Source organism: Pelobates fuscus, chromosome 5 (genome assembly GCF_036172605.1).
Source record: "Pelobates fuscus isolate aPelFus1 chromosome 5, aPelFus1.pri, whole genome shotgun sequence".
Lineage (NCBI taxonomy): Eukaryota > Metazoa > Chordata > Amphibia > Anura > Pelobatidae > Pelobates > Pelobates fuscus.
In genome coordinates, this window is record NC_086321.1 from 181312925 (window position 1) to 181335189 (window position 22265).

Below are 22265 nucleotides of genomic sequence, written 5' to 3' on the forward strand. Positions count from 1 at the left end.
TGGTTATCTATGGGTAGCCTCTGGGCTGTATGTGTGGGTTCTGATTTCTGAATACCTCTGAGTATGGTCTTAATTTGGTGAGAGGCCATGAAACTGTTGTTATTTGGGTGTAAGATTAGCATGTGGTGTTGCATGCCAGTGAGATAGAGTTTGATGGTGTTATATGACATTTTAACTTTAAGGTGGCAAAAGGAAGCAAACCCCAAAAAAGATGTCATAACAAATGGTTGCATGATGTTATGTTCCACAAGGAATCTTTTGAAAAGTGTGAAAGCTCTGTTGTATGTTTTGTGTGTATTGTTTGAAAGTGCCAATTGGGACAATGTCCTGCTATGCTGCATGATGGTTTCTAGTCCAGTATGAGTTGTTGAAAAGTTGGAGTGATGGTGGCTGTGGGCGCCGCTAATGGGAATGCTTGATGAAACGCCTGAAATTTAAAGCGAGACAAATTGTCAGCAGCTGTGTTACATACACCTGGAACATGAAAACAACATAGGAAAAAATGATGATAAGCTGACAACCAAGTGAGTTTCCTCAGAAATCTCATGATCGTAAGGGATTTGGAACGACCTTTGTTGATGATGTGACAGGTTGCCTGGTTATCTGAGTAGCAACGAACTGGCATGTTTGCCCATAAATTACCCCATGCTACGGCAGCCGCCACGATGGGATAGATCTCAAAAAGAGCTGAGGTAGTGGAAAAACCTTCAAAATTCTGAACTGCTGAAGGCCAGCTGCCCCAAAGCCATTCGTTCCCAAAAATTGCTGCAAAACCAGTGGTAGATGCCGCATCTGACCAAATGGTGGGAGATGAGTCAGTCAATTGAGGGAGGAAACATACTTTTACCATTCCAAGTGGATAAAAATCTCTTCCACATGTTTAGATCTGCCGTAGCTTGGGTATCTAAGGACAACCTGTGCGTGTCATGTAGGAAAAGTGGAAAAAGATGCAATAGTCGTGATATAAAGGAGCGGCCTTGAGGTATGATGCGCATAGCAAAATTTAGTGATCCCAGCAGAGACTGTAGCTCTTTGCGGTTGCAAGTACCGAGCTGAAGGTAGCTGTTTATGTAAGTGAGAATATTCACTATCTTATCGTGTGGTAGGCTCGCTTGCATTGTGGCGGAGTCTAATTGGATACCCAGAAAAGTGATAACCGTTTCTGGCCCCTCTGTTTTCTTAGGGGAGATAGGTACACCTAGTTGCTCAAATAGCTTAGTGGTAGCTTTGAGACTAGTAGGAGGGGAAGTGTTCTCCTCGACCAGTAGGAAATCGTCCAGGTAATGTAATACCGTAGGGCATCTGGCTATGTTCAATAGTAACCAGCATAATGCTTCGGCAAATGTGTCAAAAATAGCTGGGCTACTTTTGGACCCAAAGGTTAACCTGGAGAAAAAATAGTAGTTCCCGGACCACTTGATGCCATGCAGGTGCCACAGTGTGGGGTGGATTGGTAGTAATTTAAAGGCGTTGGTAATGTCGGTCTTACTGATCCAGGCTCCAACCCCTGCTTGTATGATAGCGGTAATGGCGTGATCTATGGTGGTGTATTGCAGGGAGAATTCCTCAGAGGGGATGAGGGAATTAAGACTGGGGTTGGCCGATGAGTGGGGTGCCGATAAGTCAATGATGAGTCTCTGTTTTTGGGAAGATTTCCCTGTGACAATACCAATGGGGTTAGTGCGCCATTCTGTGAATGGGGGAGTTTTGAAAGGCCCCAATATGAAGCCTTCAGCCACTTCTTGAGCTAAGAGGGTGTCAACCGCTGTGGGGTTGTGTTGGGCGGATTGTAGATTAGGGCATTCCAGAGTTCCGACTGGTAAGTGTAGGATACCTGTATGGGAGCCTTCTGTTAAACAGAGATAAGAAAGTCTATTAGGTGTCTAGATGGGTGCTGAGACATAAATGCAGTGAATACTGGCATATTAATGGACGTTAGGTAAGGCTTGGAATACATTTTATTTGGACACATGGTCTTTGCATGTGCCCTAAAACATTTTGAACAGACATGCAATAGTCTACATCCACTGTAATTACAAGACCCAACATTAAAATTATTACATATCTGGGAATTGCCCAGAAACTTGATAGGGCGTCCCAGTTTGTCTCGTGACAACTTCTCTGGAACCCCAGAGGAACTAGCTCCTTGCGTGGAGGCATGTTCGTCCGCCGTGTTGGGACAAAAGTTTGTAGTATGGGCTGTGGAGGAGCAGTATGCACAAGCTGGTGTTCTTAGACCTGTGTCTGCAAAGTGTCTGCAAAAAATGACGGTATCAATCCTTCCCCAGTTGGATCGTGTTCCGTACTGGGAGAAGGCTGCAGACACTTTTGCAGAAAAAGACCTATGGTAGTCATAGAAGGCTGAACCACCATATTTGTTGCCCAGGTCTACCAGCTTGTGCATATAGAGATCAAACTCCTCTCTTCTGTTGGGATAGACCGCACAGATGACATCCCTGTAAATACCAAAAGCTAGTACAAATTCAGTACAAATTCAGGGCATCCCTAGACCTGACAACAACAGATACATCATCATAAGCATACGTTTTATTTTCAACAATATCCTGGCAGGCAATCAACAGGGAAGCCAGGTTGACATCTTTACCTTCCAGGATATCCCTTTTTATATGCTCAGGTATCATATGAGCCGGGCTAACTTCCTGGTCATCCAGGGTGATGGCTGGAGCAACTAATGGCAAGTCAGCTGGTGCTTGTGAAGCAGCAGCGGGTGGCCCTGCTAGAGTAAGGGCCGTGGTGACCGACTCAAGTTTCTCCAGCCTGGAGTTGACCTTGCTCATGGACGCCATGAGTGAGGATAACATGGCATGTATATCTCCTGGGTTGGACTGGCTAGGTCCTTCCCCGGCATCCATGTTATTTGTAGATGTGCGTAGCAGTTTGAAAAGTTCTGCTTTCCTTGCTGTAGCGGGGTAGGGGATTTGTCGTCTCCTCAATTCCGTGGTTGTACGTGGGATCGTCCAGGATCTGATCGATGCTGGACTGGCTAGCTCTCCTCCTTGTGTGGGAGTGAAAGCTCTAGCCGGGGTGCTAGGCAGGGATAAATCCTCTACCCCTTCCTGAGACATACTATAAACAAAACAATTAATTAGTATAGGAAACCACCAAATTGTACTGGCAGGCTAGCTAGGCCGGATGGCGAAAACATTATACTTGTTTGGTGACAGATGAGGCCCTGCTAATTGCCAAGTGGCTTGAGAGGCTCTATCTATGCGTTGGCGCAAGGGGTTATTGAGGCCACTCGTCGTAGTGGCAGGAGTTTTAGGCCTCTCGGTGACTGTAAGACAGAAAACAGGGGAAGGGAGTGACAGGTGAGGCCCTCTCTATGCAACACGCGAGGCCCGATGGGTGTTTGCCTCTGAAACGTTTGAGGCGGGGTGTTGACCTCGCGGGACCACTAACTGATGGCGATTGCCAAGAAGGGGTAAATACCTATTGGGATGCCTGTGACCCTATTGCCAGCACTCTAACCTAGGGGGATGAAATTAAATGTATGGTAGAAATACCATATGATATGACAAATTCACAGTAAAAACCTGTGTGGAGCAAATATATATAAGCTTGACAGCCTGAAATGGGTAAAAGAAAGTAGTATGATGAGTGTGGATTGTTGGAAAGAAAACAGACTTATAGCCTGTAGCAGCAATGTTTTAAGGTTTGCTTGCGTATGATTGCAAATAAAATGTTGATACTATGCAATAGATATGTGTTACTCAGAAATGTTGGCATGGCTTTAATAAGATATCTGAGGGAGGCCGTGGCCTATGTACCAACAACATATGTGTTATATAATAATGGTGTGTAAGGGGAACATAAAATGTAAGTTATATATATATGTATATTACTGTGCAGGAAACGTATGATTGGTTGGATCAGTGCGTGTGATTCAACCCGAGTATGCATGAAAAGGAATTAAATCCTTATGTGTCATGGTTAACAACAAAGAAATGAGGCCTGTAACGTAGGCTGATTTAATTGTAATGAAATGGATAATTAAAAAAAAAAAAAAAAACTCCAGTAAGCGTGGGAGTCCAATGGTCTATACAGAAATGTTAGCTGGTTTCATACCCTTGATGTTATAAGTGATACCTTAAAAATAGCATGAAAATGGTCTGTCTATTTAACCAAGCAACTTTTTGACCAAATGTAAATACATGAAATGATGAAATGTAACTCACTAAAAAAAGATCTATGTGAATACATAGCAGAATAACCGAATCTTAGTATGAAGGGAAACAGAAGTTAGCATGAATAGCTTAACCGTATGCATTTTAATGCGAACAGCAATCGTGCATAGAATATACTATGAATAAGTGGCGACCAGAAAACACAAACCGAAATGACAATCGTTTAAATGAAGCAAGGGAAAAACAGTTTGTACGAATTGATCGCTTCTCTAATACGCATAATTTAGCCGAACAATTTGTAAGAAATGAAGCCGCGAAAAAGGCTTTGAAATGCGACTGTGCAGAGAAAACCGTAAAGCGAGGACCCGTGCTTTACCATGCGCCGTGGGAACCGATCCTGGCGTGACAGGTAGGTCTGACTTACGGTTTAGGAGTCCCTGGGACGCGATCTACGACGAAGACCCGGGTAAGAAGCTGGACGGATGGAAAAGGCCTGCAAGAGGATTCCTGGACACAGCTTGCTGCAGAAAAACTTGTGGGTAAGAAAACCAAGATGGCGTCTGAGAGAACCCGGAATTGGATCCTCATTCAACTCTGACCTCGAATGGTAAGGAGCAAGGTAAGGGGAGTGCCTTAAGTAGGCTAGAGGTAGCAAACCAGCCCCTCCCACAAATCCAGGCAAATTGCCTTAATACTTATATATAATAAGGTGAAAGCTTGTCACTCTCCTTACAAAAGAAATAGAGATCTCTTGCCTGGGTGCTGAATCTCTGGCGTCAAATATATAAGGAAATTAGAAAAACGAGATGCACTCACAGGTCTTCATATAAGTGAAAAAATGGTGCTTTATTAATCCATTAGGTGTATGCAAAAATCGACCAACGTTTCGACCCTGCTGGGTCTTTTTCAACATAATTGAATACAAGTCTAACATATGCTTATATACAAAATATGAAAATAAACACTTACAAAACAGTAAAGTGGAGTGGAGTGTCTCTGCCCGTTAGAACCCAGAAGTGAATGGAAGTCGCTAGTGACGTCACGTGATCTAGACGCCCGGTGGAATGATGTGGTTACCATAGTGACGGTGTACACAAAGTATAAACAAAGTACCGAGCGGGTATAAGAAGACCGCTATGGAGGAGAGCTGGCTATATACTATACAAAAGAGAAATAGTGGCAGATAATGCCTTAGTAAAGTGCTAAGTAAGACAGAGTAGACAGAAAACCCGTGAATATAAATAAGTGCAATATAAGCAAAATAACGATGATACAACCGTGACACTCATGTATAGTAATAGAGTGAAAGAATGTGAAGTCTACTCAAGGATAAAAAATATTACAAAAGAATAATACTAAAAACAAAGCAAGGATATTAGAATAATAATGACACAAAATATTAGATAAAATAACAATCCTAAGTTAACAAAAGAAATCAATTATTAACAGACTATACTAATATTCTGAATTGCTGAAAGCGGAACACGACAATTAAATGGTAAAGAATATACTGAATATAAGGCAAAAACATTGTGTGATAACAAACCTATATGGCCACGGAAAAAAGGCATTTATTCAACTGTAGCATATGATTGCTACACACATCCGATGTATGTAAAAAAGCTAAGGTGTAAAAAAATAAATACTCCAAGAAAAAAAGGAAAATAAAGCTCAGACAAAATCAGTATGTGACAACAGACCTATATTGCCACAAAAAAGACAATTCTTCAACCATAACATATGATTTCTACATACATATTATGTGTGTTGAATGCTGTGGTGCAAAAAAAATCCTTTTATATATATATATATAAATTGTACATGCATATTTATGTAATATTTTACATAATTAAGTAATTGATTGCAATTTGGAGGAACTGCCTGACAACCCAGACCGAAAGTCCAGAGAATTAAATTTGTAGCACTATGTTTAACCCTGTAACTTTCAAAAACACTATAAAACCTGTACATGGGGGGCACTGTTTTACTCGTAAGACTTAGCTGAACACAAATATTAGTGTTTCAACATATCACAGCGATGATATTGTCAGTGAAAGTGACATTTTTTGCATTTTTCACACACAAACTGCACTTTCACTGATGATATCATTGTTGTGATACGTTTTACTGTTTTAAAACACTAACATTTGTGTTCAGCGAAGTCTCCCAAGTATAACAGTACCTCCCATGTACAGGTTTTATAGTGTTTTTGAAAGTTACAGGGCCAATCATGTATTCCTGACCCTATAGTGTTAAAACCACCATCTAGCCCCCCTAAGCCCCTCATGCCTTTTGGCAGTTGTAGATGTGTAGAAGATTTTGGGGGTCAAAGTTAGAAAAAAAATTTCTTTTCATATTTTCATTATATTTTATAATTGTTTTTAAAGTAAATTATATGATATGATGAAAATAATGGTATCTTTAGAAAGACCATTTAATGACGAGAAAAATTGTATATAATATGTGTGGGTACAGTAAATGAGTAAGAGGAAAATTACAGCTAAACACAAACACAGCAGAAATGTAAAAACAGCACTGGTCCTTAACAGTAAGAAAAGTGAAAAACGTTCTGGTCACTAAGGTGCTTACTTTCCTTTTTTTTTTTTTTTTTTTTTTTGCTTTTTTAGTTACTCATGCTTTGAAATCAATCTATCCTTGATATGTATTTGTATTTTACCAATGTATCCATACTTGTTGTTTATAGGTATCATTGGTGACCATAGCTATGTGATTATGGTTGGGAAGATCCTAATTAATATGGGTGGCCACCCATTTCACCCAGGTGTTTTTTTATTGATATTTTTTGCTTTTAGGTATATAAAGGGGTTTATTTACTTTTCAAAAGATGCTCCCTTGATAAAGGCAATTTTGCCAAAATGTTGGGGGCTATTCTGACTATCTCCCTATTTCTACTATTTTCTTTTCTTCTTTTTTTTTTGGTATGTATTTTTGTGTTGTGTAGTTTTCCTTGAATGTATCAATGTGAACTTATACCATGAATAGCATTGTTGTATTATTTTTGCTGTCTGTATAAATACATGTGATCTTTGTATACCTTGTATTTTTTTACATTGAGAGCTGTTTTGATATTAATGTTAACGTTTTTGGTATGATTTTTGGGATACCTGGCATAATGGGCCCAATCAATAAAGTGATTTTTTTATTTCTATGGTTGTGCTCCACATTCAGTATTATTTGCAAAATATGGTATCTGTCCTGGTGGTCCTCAGTTTGGGATATTTTTTTCCAATGTTAGAAGCTTACTAAGCAAAATCGACACTCATTTGCTTTTTGTAGGTGTGTGGCATGGAATTCATGTGGAAAGTAAGCAAGAGCTATGACAGGGCTAGTCCATGCATTTCCTGGAGGCAGACTACGTCTACTTGTGATTGTTTAAGATCTTTCAAAAATGTATATCTTTTGTATGGGGTGTTTAGACCCCTTACATTATGGATGTATATATTCATATGTTATGTATGTGTGTGTGTTGACGCTTTACAGTAGAGTTTATAATATCGACAAAACATGAGAGTGTTGCGTGATTCTGTAGTAGTTGAAATCTATGAAATTGTCTCTAGTATGATTAGGTTTGTGGACTTCAAGTGAAAGCATAGAAAATTATAATGGGAGCGGTCCGACATCTCTTCTGGACCAGGGTAGTGGACTTGTTTGTGAGGGATGGTTGTTAAGAGAAGATCTAATATCCTGTTAATATGTTAATATAAGAAGAATTTGGACTGTCCCTGCTGCAAAAAAATAATAATAAAACTATAATTAAAAACCCTGTATCAATATAAACAAGGTGTAGTACAAAATCATGGTAGTTTTGTAACCAAAGTATCACTTGTGACACCTCTACAGTGGGGATGAAAGTGGATAGGTCGGGATCAGGTGGAGAAAAGTGCTATTGGCTACAAAATCTCAGGATGTCAAATGGAAATGCATATTGAGTTGGCAATAAGGGAGGGCTGACAGAGCTGTTTGCTGCTCTTTAAATCAGAGACAATTATAGTTACTCTAATTACGCTTCTGCCATTATTGAGTACAGAACACTCATCACAACTTTGTCATGCACCATGAAACATATAAAGTGGTTGGCTTTATATGGGATCAGAAATGTATTAACCCTAAACCGGATTTATGATGGGTATCTCTTGTGCTATAGTGGTTGTCTACCACCCATTATAAAGTCTTACTATAGTGCTTATAGTGGCTTGCATCAACATAGATGCTTAGTTAGGGCCAGAATAATGTAGTCCTAAATGGGTAACACTGAGACCTCTCTCATATGTTGTTGGTGAGCGTAATAAATGACTAGTTCCCCAATTGCCAACAAGATTATAACATCAACAAACAGTTAGTATATAGTGCCCATCAAACTTATAAAATCACACTAAGAATATATATAAACTATATAAACTATGCATGTTGTAAAACACTATATGACTAAATAGCTATTTATGTGCCCAATATATATTAATTAATTTCTTGGCGGTGTCTTCCTGGTCTGGAGGGCTTTCCTCTCGGGCTGCAGTTTTGGGATGCTTCTCGGGCTTGCCGCAGCTGGTGTCTGAAGAAGGCCCCATCTGTATGCCCTCTGCAGCTTGTGCAATGGTGATGATCTTGCCACCTTTAGAGATAAGAAGTTTTGCTTCTGTAAGGTCATGTAAATTCCATCTCCTCTGAAGAGCTTCAGCCGACAGATCTGCAAACACTTGAATGTCCTTACATTTGTTAGGTACATTTTTCCTGTTGCAGTTTGCGTGGATAAGCTGTTATGGAATTAGTGAAGTCTTATCAGGATGTCTATAAGTGTTGAGTCTGGCAGGTTTTTGGGCCTAGTGACTCTGTGTGGCCAAACAAGCAACATTGAATCAGTGTGGATGTCAGGTATCAGTTTGAGGAAAAAGCTGAGCATTTTTGTATCATACTGCCCTTGCTGGGCTTCCAGACTTTCTACCTTATCAGCCAGGCTGTTGTGGGCATTTGCAAAGTACTCCTTCCAATTGAGAAGTGTGGGACGCTAGTTCTTGGAGGTCCTTGCAAATTTCACTCATGGCTGAGTGTATGTGTTTTGCTGTTTGGTCTTCATGTCATCTAGCAGTGGCTGTAGGATTGCTTGTGCTAGTGGTGGCAGATCTCTTGTGATCTCTCCATCCATCTCTTCTTCTGGACCATATTGGAGAGACTGAGTGCTCACTATGTTTTGTGGCATGTGGCCTGCAGAAAAACACAATTCTTTCTTTGGTGTCCATGACCTTCTTATGTTGGGGTTAGGTCAACAGTGGGTCAGTTTTTGAAGAAAATCAAGTAATGTAACTGGTTGAAAAAAACTTTTGTTAAGCCTTTCATGACTTAGCTCCTTTACCAGTTGACCATCCATGTCGAGTTCCCATTTGATCTCTTTAGACATAAAAATAAAAAGTTTTATTTTGCACATATTTCATGTTTAAAAACAAACAAATATTATTGTATGGATAGACTATGTCAATAACGCAGCAGCATTGTACAGAAAACACAATTTATAATAGATGGAAAAAAAAAAACTCCAGAATATCATGTTTATCAAGAATGGAATGCATATCTTAATATTCATAATATGAATAAAATTCAATGTTAACTACCAAGCACATTTTATTTGAAACAATATTAGCATGACATTTATTGGAAACATTACATGCACGACTTGTACATAAATATATAACTAAACAGCATTTTTCTCTAGAAAAAAAATTATATGCCAGCTATGCTCTCAGTTTGGCTACTCTGGGCAAATCTTAAATTCTCTTTGAATTCATTTTGCATTTTCACTATAGTAAATAACCCTGGTAAAGGCAATTACTTTAGTCTGACATGTACCGTATATACTCGAGTATAAGCCGAGTTTTTCAGCACATTTTTTGTGCTGAAAAACCCCAACTCGGCTTATACTCGAGTCATAGTCTGTATTATGGCAATTTGCATTGCCATAATACAGACTGGGGCTGTGGGGGCTGCAGAGATCTTACTTACCTCTCCTGCAGCTCCTGTCAGCTCTCACCTCCTCCGCGCCGTCCGTTCAGCACCTCGGTCAGCTCCCAGTGTAAGTCTCGCGAGAGCCGCGGCTCTCGCGAGACTTACACTGGAGCTGACAGAGGGAGCTGCACAGACCGCGCGGAGGAGGAGGGAGCTGACAGGAGCTGCAGGAAAGGTAAGTACAGCTCTGCCAGCACCCCTCTCCCCCCCACTGAACTACCAATGACACTGGACCACCAGGGAAGGAGCCCCCCTCCCTGCTATGTATCAATCAGGGAGGGGGGACAAAAAAAAACATAATAATAAAAAAAAATAATAATAATTAAATAATAAATAATAATACAAAAAAAATAATAATGTAAAAAAATAAAAAAAAATAATATTTAATAATATATTAAATGCCCACCCCCACCAACACATACACACACTGCACTCATACACACACTGCACTCATACACACACACACACTGCACTCATACACACACACACTGCACTCATACACACACACACACACACACACACACTGCACTCATACACACACTCACTGCACTCATACACACACTCACTGCACTCATTATATACACACACTGGAAATAAATATTCAATTAATATATACGCACACACACTGCACTCATATGCACACTGCACTCATACGCACACTGCACTCATATGCACACACTGCATTCATTATATACACACACTGTAAATAAATATTCAATTAATATAATTTTTTTAGGATCTAATTGTATTTAGAAATTTACCAGTAGCTGCTGCATTTCCCACCCTAGTCTTATACTCGAGTCAATAAGTTTTCCCAGTTTTTTGGGGTAAAATTAGGGGCCTCGGCTTATATTCGTGTCGGCTTATACTCGAGTATATACGGTAATACTGAAAAACTGTAATTTTAGCTTTAATTGCAAAATATTTCTTGATGTTTCAAAATGTTAACTTTTTATGTTGTTTTGCTTTCAGAATTACATTTTAAAGTTGAATATGTCAAATCAAACTCATGTAATTGAATTTATAATTACTGGCTTTGCAAGCACTAGGGAAATCCAACTGATTTTGTTTGCGGTCTTCTTGCTGATGTACATACTAACATTTACCCAGCATGCAGTGATCATTGTGGTTATACAATTGGACTATCATCTCCACACACCTATGTATTTTTTCATTCTCAACCTCTCATTTCTAGAGATAAGTTATATCACTGTAACTGTTCCCAGGATGTTATTCAGCTTCATATCAGGCATAAAGACCATCTCTGTAAATGGATGTTTCTCCCAGTTGTATATCTTCTTCTTCCTAGGTACCACAGAATGTTTCCTACTTACTGTGATGGCTTATGATAGATATTTGGCTATCTGTGATCCTCTCCATTACAATGGAATTATGGATAGAAGAACCTGTATTAAGTTTGCAGGAGGATGCTGGTCTTTTGGTTTACTGGCTCCATTTTTGCCAACCACATTTATATTTCGATTGTCCTTTTGTGGCTTTGTCATTAATCATTTTTTCTGTGATTCTCCACCACTATTAAAGCTCTCGTGTCAAAACATACACACTATTGAAGTAATTAATTTCATTTTGGGATCATTAATACTTCTAACTTCATTTTTGTTGACAATGATATCATATGTTCATATAATTACTACAATACTTAAGATTCCTACTGCTGATGGACGTCAGAAAGCCTTCTCCACTTGTGCATCCCATCTCACCATTGTAACTATATTTTATGGCACTACTATTTTCACATATGTTCGTCCCAGAACAATCAGTGCATTTAATTTTAACAAGACAGTATCTCTAATCTACTCTGTTATCACACCAATGATCAATCCAATGATCTACAGTTTAAGAAACAATGATATCAAACAAGCATTAAAAAAAGTAATTGTTCAAATATAGCAGTAATGATTATCGTATCATTTAATGCATTTGTATTTACATATCTATAACAAAAACATAAGAAATCGATTAGCAAGCTTTACCAGACTAGGAAATCGTTTAACCTTTTTTTAAGGACTCTTATGGACTAGATTTGATATTGAAACCATCTGGAAATTAGGTTCTGGGGAAGTGCAATTGCATGTTTCATTGTCTTGTAAAGGTGCAAAGCATAGACTTGAAACCATTGTTGTCATGATTCAAAATTATGGTCATAGTTTTGGATTAGTAACCTATTTTTTAATTAAAAAAAAATCACTTAACAGCTCTTTGTTTAGCTGTAATATTATATAATAAAACATGTTCAGCAAAATATCTTCAGTGAATTCTGTGAACTTTCTTTTGGATTTCCAATATAATGGAGACAACATTGCTGCTTTAGTACAGTTTTTTTTTTGGATGGTGGCTGGGGGCTTGATCAATATAAAATTCCTGTTTCAAATACTGATACTTTTTGAAGAATTGCTGGTATTTAAATTAAACAATAATTAACAAAGTTTAGTGTCTGGATCCTCTTAGCAAAATGAAAGTCTACTATACTAGCTGATACTCTACTTACTGATATTACTGATAGCATTTTTCCAACAGATTTCTATAGAGAAACAGCAATTCAGAGGGCTGAGTAACCCCTTCCTCTGCTAAGAGAATGTAGTCCAGTATGTTACATGTGTAATGATTTACACTGAATTGTGAATTAGAAAAGGAATAGGAAAATGTATATAAAAATTGTGAAATTGCTACAGATAGTAGTTTTTTTTTTCTCAATCAGCATAGCTGTTTTTCTCTGTTTCTAGTGGTCTTTGTCAAGTGGTCTTTGTCAGCTCACTGTTTTGTGAATATATTTCAAAATGGTCAAATAATATTGATACATGATTTGTTGTCAATGCCTCATATAAATAAAGTTTAACACATATAAGAAAGCGTATATGAGCAAATGCATAATACATGTGATAATGTAACGTAACTTGAAATGTGTAGTTCTGGCAATTATAATATGGTCAGGCCATCCATGTGGAAGCAGTGAGGCTCTGAATTAAGTAAATATGTATTTACCACTTATACTATATATTTGAGATGTGTATGCATAGGGTACTTTTGTATTTTTCCATGTATGCCTCTTCTTATCATTTTCAATTTTGGGTGGTGCCACATACTACACAATTCCATTGGTGGGTATTATAACACATAAACACATAATTTCATTCTTTCTTTCTCTATGAGCACAGAGAATGTCATATTGTTGCATTTATGAATATTGTAAGCTTGTTCGAGCAGGGCCTTCTTTACCTCTTGTCTCTGTTATATTCTGCTTTTAAATTACTTGTCAAATATCCCCATTTTAAGATTGAAAAGCACTGCTGAATATATTGGAGCTATTTAAAGGCTAATAATAATAATAATAATAATAATAGTAAGATTACTGTTTTGTGTGTTAGTTTTTTTTTTTGTTTGCTTTATTTTTATTTATTTTTTAAGTGGAAGAACATATACAATAATGCCTGCTATTTCCAACAAGAGGAGATTACACCTTAATTAGTCACAATTTCTGTGCACATGTTACCAGTTACTGCAATTAAACGTTTCATTTTCTCTGCCATCACCTCCAAATTCCCCCTCTTGTCCCATCTCAGCATTTTAACATTTAGGTTTTAAGCTCACAGGCTTTCTAGCAAAGCATTTACTTAATATTCAAGGTCTAATTAACTACTACTACTTTAGAACAGCTGTGAGCAGTTAACCCATTAATTATTCTTTGAAAAATACCTATGTTTATAACTGCATTGTAAACATTCCCTCATATTTGGCAACCTAATCGTATTTCTTTAACCTCTACTAGTTTACCATTTATCTTTTATTTTAGAGTATACCTGGACTTGAACTGCCTAAATTGAATAAAAACTGCATAAACCGAAGTGTTCTAAAACGTTTGACTTGCAATGTATATGCGTCAGGAGAGGAGAGAGTAGACATTAATAAGTATCATGTAAAATTAAGTCATATATGTCAGACTGAATAGTAAAGCAGTGATGGCCAATCTTGGTGTCATAAATATAAAACGTTATCTAAAGCAGGGGGTGGGAAAACAGTAGATCCTCAGATGTAATACTACAACTTCCATAATGTTTTACCATTCCAAGGGCTGTCTCTTATTTTCCTAGTACTGGTCCAATGTAATAAAAATTATCCAACATAGGGAGAAGAGGATGTCTTCTAATACAATCACGTTTTTAAATAGTTTAATAGAACATTCCCATATCATGAAACCAAACTTGATTATTGTTTTTTTCACCTCCTTATTCTACACATTCTATTTCACAGTTAATATATATTCAGCCTTACAAAACATTATACTGGCAATTTTTTACCCCTGACCTTAAATAATCTCATATATAACAAGTAGGCATCATGAACTAAATTCTTGAGATTTTCAATAGTAGAACATACAGTTACAAGAAAAAGTATGTGAACCCCTTCAATTTCTGCACAAATTGGTCATAAAATGTGATCTGATCATCATCTAAGTCGCAACAATAGACAATCACAGTCTGCTTAAACTAATAACACACAAAGAATGAAATGTTGCCATGTTTTTATTGAACACACCATGTAAACATTCACAGTGCAGGTGGAAAAAGTATGTGAGCCCCTAGACTAATGACATCTCCAAGAGCTAATTGGAGTGAGATGTCAGCCAACTGGAGTCCAATCAATAAGATGAGATTGGAGGTGTTGATTACAGCTGCCCTGCCCTATAAAAAACACACACCAGTTCTGGGTTTGCTTTTCACAAGAAGCATTGCCTGATGTGAATGATGCCTCACACAAAAGAGCTCTCAGAAGACCTACAATTAAGAATTGTTGACTTGCAAAAAGCTGGAAAGGGTTATAAAAGTATCTCCAAAAGCCTTGCTGTTCATCAGTCCACGGTAAGACAAATTGTCTATAAATGGAGAAAGTTCAGCACTGCTGCTACTCTCCCTAGGAGTGGCTGTCCTGTAAAGATGACTGCAAGAGCACAGTGCAGACTGCTCAAAGAGGTGAAGAAGAATCCTAGAGTGTCAGCTAAAGACTTCCAAAGTCACTGGCAAATGCTAACATCCCTGTTAGCGAATCTACAATACGTAAAACACTAAACAAGAATGGATTTCATGGGAGGATACCACAGAGGAAGCCACTGCTGTCCAAACAAAACATTGCTGCACGTTTACAGTTTGCACAAGAGCACCTGGATGTTCCACAGCAGTACTGGCAAAATATTCTGTGGACAGATGAAACCAAAGTTGAGTTATTTGGAAGAAACACACAACACTAGGTGTGTGGCAAAAAAGAGGCACAGCACACCAACTTCAAAACCTCATCCCAACTGTGAAGTATGGTGGTGGGGGCATCATGGTTTGGGGCTGCTTTGCTGCATCAGGGCCTGGACGGATTGCTATCATCGAATAAAAAATGAATTCCCAAGTTTATCAAGACATTTTGCAGGAGAACTTAAGGCCATCTGTCTACCAGCTGAAGCTCAACAGAAGATGGGTGTTGCAACAGGACAATGACCCAAAGCATAGAAGTAAATCAACAACAGAATGGCTTAAACAGAAGAAAATACGCCTTCTGAAGTGGCCCAGTCAGAGTCCTGACCTCAACCCGATTGAGATGCTGTGGCATGACCTCAAGAAAGCGATTCACACCAGACATCCCAAGAATATTGCTGAACTGAAACAGTTCGGTAAAGAGGAATGGTCAAGAATTACTCCTGACCGTTGTGCACGTCTGATCTGCAACTACAGGAAACGTTTGGTTGAAGTTATTGCTGCCAAAGGAGGTTCAACCAGTTATTAAATCCAAGGGTTCACATACTTTTTTCCACCTGCACTGTGAATGTTTACATGGTGTGTTCAATAAAAACATGGCAACATTTTATTCTTTGTGTGTTTTTAGTTTAAGCAGACTGTGATTGTCTATTGTTGTGACTTAGATGATGATCAGATCTCATTTTATGAGCAATTTGTGCAGAAATCAATATCATTCCAAAGGGTTCACATACTTTTTCTTGCAACTGTATATACACAATTCTGGTGTTTTATCAACTTTCTGGTATTGTCATTGATTGGTGAGATTGATGAGAATTACCTATCTGAATAGATATACATTACTTAAATATCAATGAACAGAATGATTAATAATTTTTTGGCACATTAAACAGTAGTGTATAGCTCTTCGAACGTCTTTGTTTCGTAAAGAATAGATCATGGGATTTAACAGTGGTGTTATCACTGAATAAAATACAGATACCAGTTTGTCATTATTTAGGTCATATTTAGCTTTGGGTCTTACATACATAAATATTACAGTTCCGTAAAACAGAGAAACAACAGTTAAGTGCGCGGCACATGTAGAAAATGCTTTTCTGGGGACTTTGGAAGGGATCCTAGGAATAGTGGTAATGATGCAGACATAGGAAGCCATAGTCAGTATGCAGCATGATAATACAACACTCCAGGACAAAGTGAAAAATATCTGTTCTGTAGTCCTGGTGTCCATACAGGACAGCTTAAGAAGTGGAGGATAATCACAGACGAAGTGATTGATTATGTTTGGTCCACAAAAAGGCAAACTAGAAATAAATGTTACAGTGAGAATGGAAGCTACAAAGCCACTCAGATAACATCCAAATATGAGATAAAGACTAACATTTGTAGTCATCAAGGAAGAATAGCGTAATGGATAACAAATAGCCAGGTAACGGTCCCCAGCCATGACAGCTAAGAGGAAACACTCCGTCGACCCAAGTGAGAAGAAAACATATAACTGTGCCATGCATCCTCTAAACGATATTGTTTTTATGTTAACAAGGAAGAGGGATAATAGATTAGGTGTGGTTACAGTTGTATAGCAGATCTCAAGAACAGAGAGACTAGAAATAAACCTATACATAGGTGTATGTAGTTGTCGGACCTCTATTACTACTATTATTATAAGGGCATTTGATATAAGTGTTAAGACATAAATTATTAAAAATATACAAAACAGAACGATCTGAAGACTAGGTGTACTGGGAAGACCCAAAAATACAAATTCTGTTACTGTAGATTGGTTGAGTTTCACCATCTGTTCGGTGTGGTTCATCTGAAATATAATATAAATTATATATCATAAAGTTATAATATAGAGTTTTTCCATATTTTGTCTGTCTGTCTAGATCAACACACGCACAGGGTTATTCACTTAAGCCCAGATGGCCCCAAATTGAATAGGGAAAAAACATCCGTCTGCATTTTGGGGTAGACTAAACATCCAGACATTGTTGGTTTAAGTAATCTGGCAGCTCAGGGGTATATCTACTAAACATCTGAAACAAGTGACTGGGCAGCCTTATAAAAATCCCCATCCCTGATGCATGAGAAGTAAGAGGAGGACATACCACCCCCCTCCACCACCCCATGCCACCAACCATAAATATTACATGGGGCTACTATAACTTTTAAAGTGGGGAAAGTGTTGGCCCCTCTACTGGCCACAATCTAGGCAGGCTAATTTGAGTCCTAATATTTATAAATAGGGTGGGACATTATGTCCCCTCCCCTGGCCCTAATATTTATAATAAAGGAAAAGATCTATTGTCTCCTCCCCTGGCCATCAATCATGGGGGTGGGGGCCCTAATATTTGAAAAGTGGAACTTTTGTTCCCCACCCAATGCAGGCAGGTGTGGATCCCAATATGTATAAAATAGGGCATGTTGTCTCCTCCACTGGCCCAACCAAGGCCAGTGGGTGGGTGCCCAAATTAATTATAAAATAGGGTGTATGGCTCAAATAATAGTAATTCTCTAGGTGGTTAGGGGTTCCTAATCTCCATCCACCTACACATATAAAGTCCCTACCTACCCCCCTCACCCTAATAAGAATAAGGAGGGTGCCAAAAAAAAACCAAAACATGTAAAAAAAAATATATAATTACCCTCAGAAGTCTTCTTTCTTCTAATTCTGTTCCTCTGCCCCTTTTATAGGATTTCCCATGCCATGACAGCTCTTGCAAAGTGTGAAAAAATGTGAGAACAAAAATATTAACATAGTTTGGCTTGAGAGAAGTGAGATTGGGCTGTCATAATGCTCTGACATGCCCCTTCCTTCTGTTTTTTTTCTGCCAAGTCACTAGTTTTTAATGATTAGTAGATATGCCCCACCTATCAGATGGGGGTACATTACTTAAATGATAGTAATATAAGGATGTATTGACCCCCCCCATAGAAATTTTATGTATTAATTTTTTCTTTTTTTTCATGTGACTGCTGGCTAGCAAACACTGGACAGCCACTGCATAATTATAACTATTTGCTGGCTGGTTGCTTTTTGTGGGAAAATATTATTTAAAATAATCAATTCACTTGCAAAAAGCAAGTGGAAGATAACTTGCAGATGTGCATGCTGCTGGGTGCATTCAGTTTATCATCGACTGACATGCGCTCATTGGTCAAGGTCTTATTCAGGTGCTGTAAATTGGTTTAGATGCAGATATTAGTGACTTTCCAAACTCATCCGAACCAATGTTACAGAATCAATCAGACCAACTGGTAGGAATTCAGTAATTTCTCCATATTTTGTCCATTCACGCAAAATCCAGTCTTTAGTGAATAACAATGATGAATGTGAGCCATATATTATAGGAAAATAATGCTGTCATGTGGATCATGTGGATCTTATGTGTATGGATACCCCTAAAAACCAGGAAAACCAAAGAAGGCAATATTTTCCCATATCATGTTTTTCAGTTTAGCTATTTTTTTAAAAATTATTATTATTTATTTATTTTTCTTTTGGTAATTACTGTGACTTTGACTTCTTTATTTTTTTGTGCAGTGCATTTGGAAAAATACAAGTGTACATGGACATTTAAACAGAAATCTGTGCGATAATTCTGGAAAACACCATGCTGAGAGGACGCAGCAAGCTTGAACTCCTGAAAAGTCTTACAACTTAAGAGAAATAGGGGATTTACCTAGCAAAACCACCAATTGCCAGCTGTCAGTATAAGTTGCAGGGAAAAAAGGTGGTTTTGCTAGGTAAATCCCATATTTCTCTTAAGTCATAAGATTTTTCAGGAGTTCAAGCTTGCTGAGTCCTCACAGCATGGTGGTCAAGCCCCGTCCCTCAAACAATGCTATGTGTACCTTAAATTTACTTTGAATTCACAATGGGTTCCCAACAATTATCACTTTAGTAAATGACCCTGATAAGTTTAAGTCAGAGGGAGTGGAACAGGCCAAGACATCTGTGCTGTTAAGTGCTGTTAAGTGCTGTTAAGTGCTGTTAAGTTTGTGCGGACAATGCTGGCTGAATGTCACTATGTCCTATTATAAGATTTGCAGATGTATATGAATGATTCTTTCCTTCAACTTAAACAAACAGAAAGAATGGTGTGGTGTTTTGGCAATTGACACTCAATAAAAATTGTGAGAAAAAAATATGTGCAAATACTTATACTTACATATTTTCCATGGTATGGTGTCTTAAAATCCACATGAATTTCATATACATGGGTATTCAGTGCTTTCAATCTTTAACCACTTTAAAAATACATAATACACACACCATAGCGTAAAAACATAAAAATGAAATCTAATAAAATGTTAAAGGGAATCTCCAGTGCCAGGAAAACGATACGTTTTCCTGGCACTGGAGGGTCCCTCTCCCTCCCACCCCCCCAATCCCCGGTTACTGAAGGGGTGAAAACCCCTTCAGTCACTTACCTGAGGCAGCGGCGATGTCCCTCGCCGCTGTCTCCTCCTCCGCGACGCTCCTCCTCTTCATTGCGTCGGCCGGTGGGCGAGACTGATCCCGCCCACCGGCCGAGGAGACCTAATGCGCATGTGCGGCAATGCCGCGCATGCGCATTACGTCTCCCCATAGGAAAGCATTGAAAAATAATTTCAATACTTTCCTATGGGGAAATGAGCGACGCTGGAGGTCCTCACACAGCATGAGGAGTCCAGTGACGCTGTAGCACAGAAAACCTGTGCTATGAAGGAGGAAGTGACCTCTAGTGGCTGTCTAGTAGACAGCCACTAGAGGTGGAGTTAACCCTGCAAGGTAATTATTGCAGTTTATAAAAAACTGCAATAATTACACTTGCAGGGTTAAGAGTAGTGGGAGTTGGCACCCAGACCACTCCAATGGGCAGAAGTGGTCTGGGTGCCGGGAGTGTCCCTTTATGTATTGCACTCACAAAAGCAAAGGCATGTAGGAAGGTCTGTAAGACCTGTACTGTAGAGCTGGTAGTGATGTCCTAATCATAAAATCAATCTGCAGTCTGTCACCTGTAATATGTTCAAATCTCTTCTTATAAAGTGGTTGCTGCAGAAATCCAGGCTGGAGAAAAAAAGGCTTAAACTGCTCCTGTAAGCCGACCAGTTTTGTCTATGTTGACTTCCTCAAGGCAGAGCTGATTCCAGTACTGCAAGTCACTCTAATCAGAGTTACTAGCTCTTAATACATCCTTAATGGGGATTTCCTGTGTCCAGTTCCCTGCTCAACCAAAAACATGACCGTCCGGATCGCAAAGGGCAACGTATTATACCATGTTGCTCTCTGACGTCATTCTTAATCTCTGAACTAATACTCATATCCAGGGTGAAATATGTATTGAAGTGCCACCGGTCTCCCCAATGAAAATGTCCCTGTCTAATGCAATCCGAATGCAGGAACCATAAAAATGGCCGTTGAGGTTTACATTAAAATACCATACAAGTTGGAGCAGGGCTCGACTCCCAATATGGCTGGACAAACAATTCTACACTAAAATTGTGGGTGGAATGCCCCCAATCTTGCTAGCAACAACCAGAGCATACAGCAGGCCGACCCTTTAATGTAGCGGAAACGAATGGTACTGAAAATTGCTTAGACAACTGATTCCTATGCCATACCAGGCACCCAACCACCCCCATCTGCCTTTCTAAGTGAACAAGCATCATTCATCATACAGTAAGGAGACACCCCACATTACATCATATTGGCCACATGAACTGCCCATAATGAGGCTCCATTAGACACCCCCACCTATAGTTACAAGCCACATTATGGTAGGGGTATGGCTATGCAACAAAATCCAAAATGGAGATAAGTCCTGCTCGTCCCGCAATCAATATGTAATCTATGACATGAAAGATTAAAGGCAAGTCAGTGGGGACAGTGTTATGTTCTAGGAAATGTTATGCTCTAGGCAATGTTCTGCTTGGAAAGCTTTTCTCCTGGCATTCATGTGGACATTACTTTAACACATATCACCTATTTAGAGATTGTTGCAGGCCATGTACACCCATTCATGACAGTGGTGTTCCCTGATGGCAGAGGTCTCTTTCAGCAGGATAATGCATCCTGTCACACTACAAGAATTGTTCATGAATAGTCTGAGGAATGTGACAACAAGCTCAAGGTGTTGGTTTGGCCTCCAAATTCCCTAGATCTTAATATTATTGAACATCAGTGTGATGTGCTGGAATAGCAAATCTAATACATGGATGCCCCGCCATGCTACTTACAGGACTTAAAGGATCTCCTACTAATGTGGTGCCAGATACCACAGGACACTTTTACAGGTCTTGTGAAGGCTTTGCCTTGACACCCTGAGAGCTTTTTTGTCAGCACAAAGGGGAGCTACATGATATTAGGCTGGTAGTTGTAATGCTGTGGCTCATCAGTGTATGGAGTATACCATTTTTATGGCAAGTTTTAAAAGTGCTCTCTTTCCTCCTCCTAGGTGTTAACTTTCCAGGCCCTCTTTGTCCCTGGCCATGTGCATGTGTACAGGAATGCAGACACTCATGGCTTAGATTCATAGGCTTTTGCAACCTTTTTTATCTATACCCCAATGGCTACATGCATAAAAAAAATGTATGCATATATTCATTGACTCTATATCTACTAAATATTGATTTTATATTTTTTTAAATTCATTTGCAATGTAGTGTGTGCCGATAAACTGTGTTCTCTGCAAGTGCAGATGTGAAGTGCACTGCAATGCAGTGTATAGTGTGCAATGTAGTCAAACACAATAATGTTACAGTAGTAGTAGATTTACCAAACAGCACCCAATCTAACAACACAAACATAAGGCAGGGTGAAACCACTACAAAGTCAAGAATTTTAAAAGGGGGAGCAATA

General features: G+C 38.8%; 2 protein-coding genes across 2 annotated transcripts in view; one reads left to right on the forward strand and one right to left on the reverse strand.

The window, feature by feature from the left end:
* LOC134612081 (olfactory receptor 6M1-like) overlaps positions 1 to 12278 on the forward strand; it is a 30453-nt gene extending 18175 nt beyond the window's left edge. The window contains exon 2 of the mRNA XM_063456460.1: positions 11133 to 12278. Within this exon, the coding sequence (XP_063312530.1) occupies positions 11133 to 12071 (939 nt within the window). The 3' untranslated portion in view covers positions 12072 to 12278. The remainder of the gene's footprint in view (positions 1 to 11132) is intronic.
* Positions 12279 to 16268: 3990 nt separating this feature from the next.
* On the reverse strand, positions 16269 to 18085 carry LOC134612082 (olfactory receptor 6N1-like). Its single transcript, XM_063456461.1, has 2 exons — positions 18067 to 18085; positions 16269 to 17234 (listed from the first exon to the last, which is right to left on the reverse strand). The coding sequence occupies exon 2, from the start codon at positions 17232 to 17234 to the stop codon at positions 16269 to 16271; it is 966 nt and encodes a 321-aa protein (XP_063312531.1). The 5' UTR covers positions 18067 to 18085.
* Positions 18086 to 22265: the final 4180 nt, after the last annotated feature.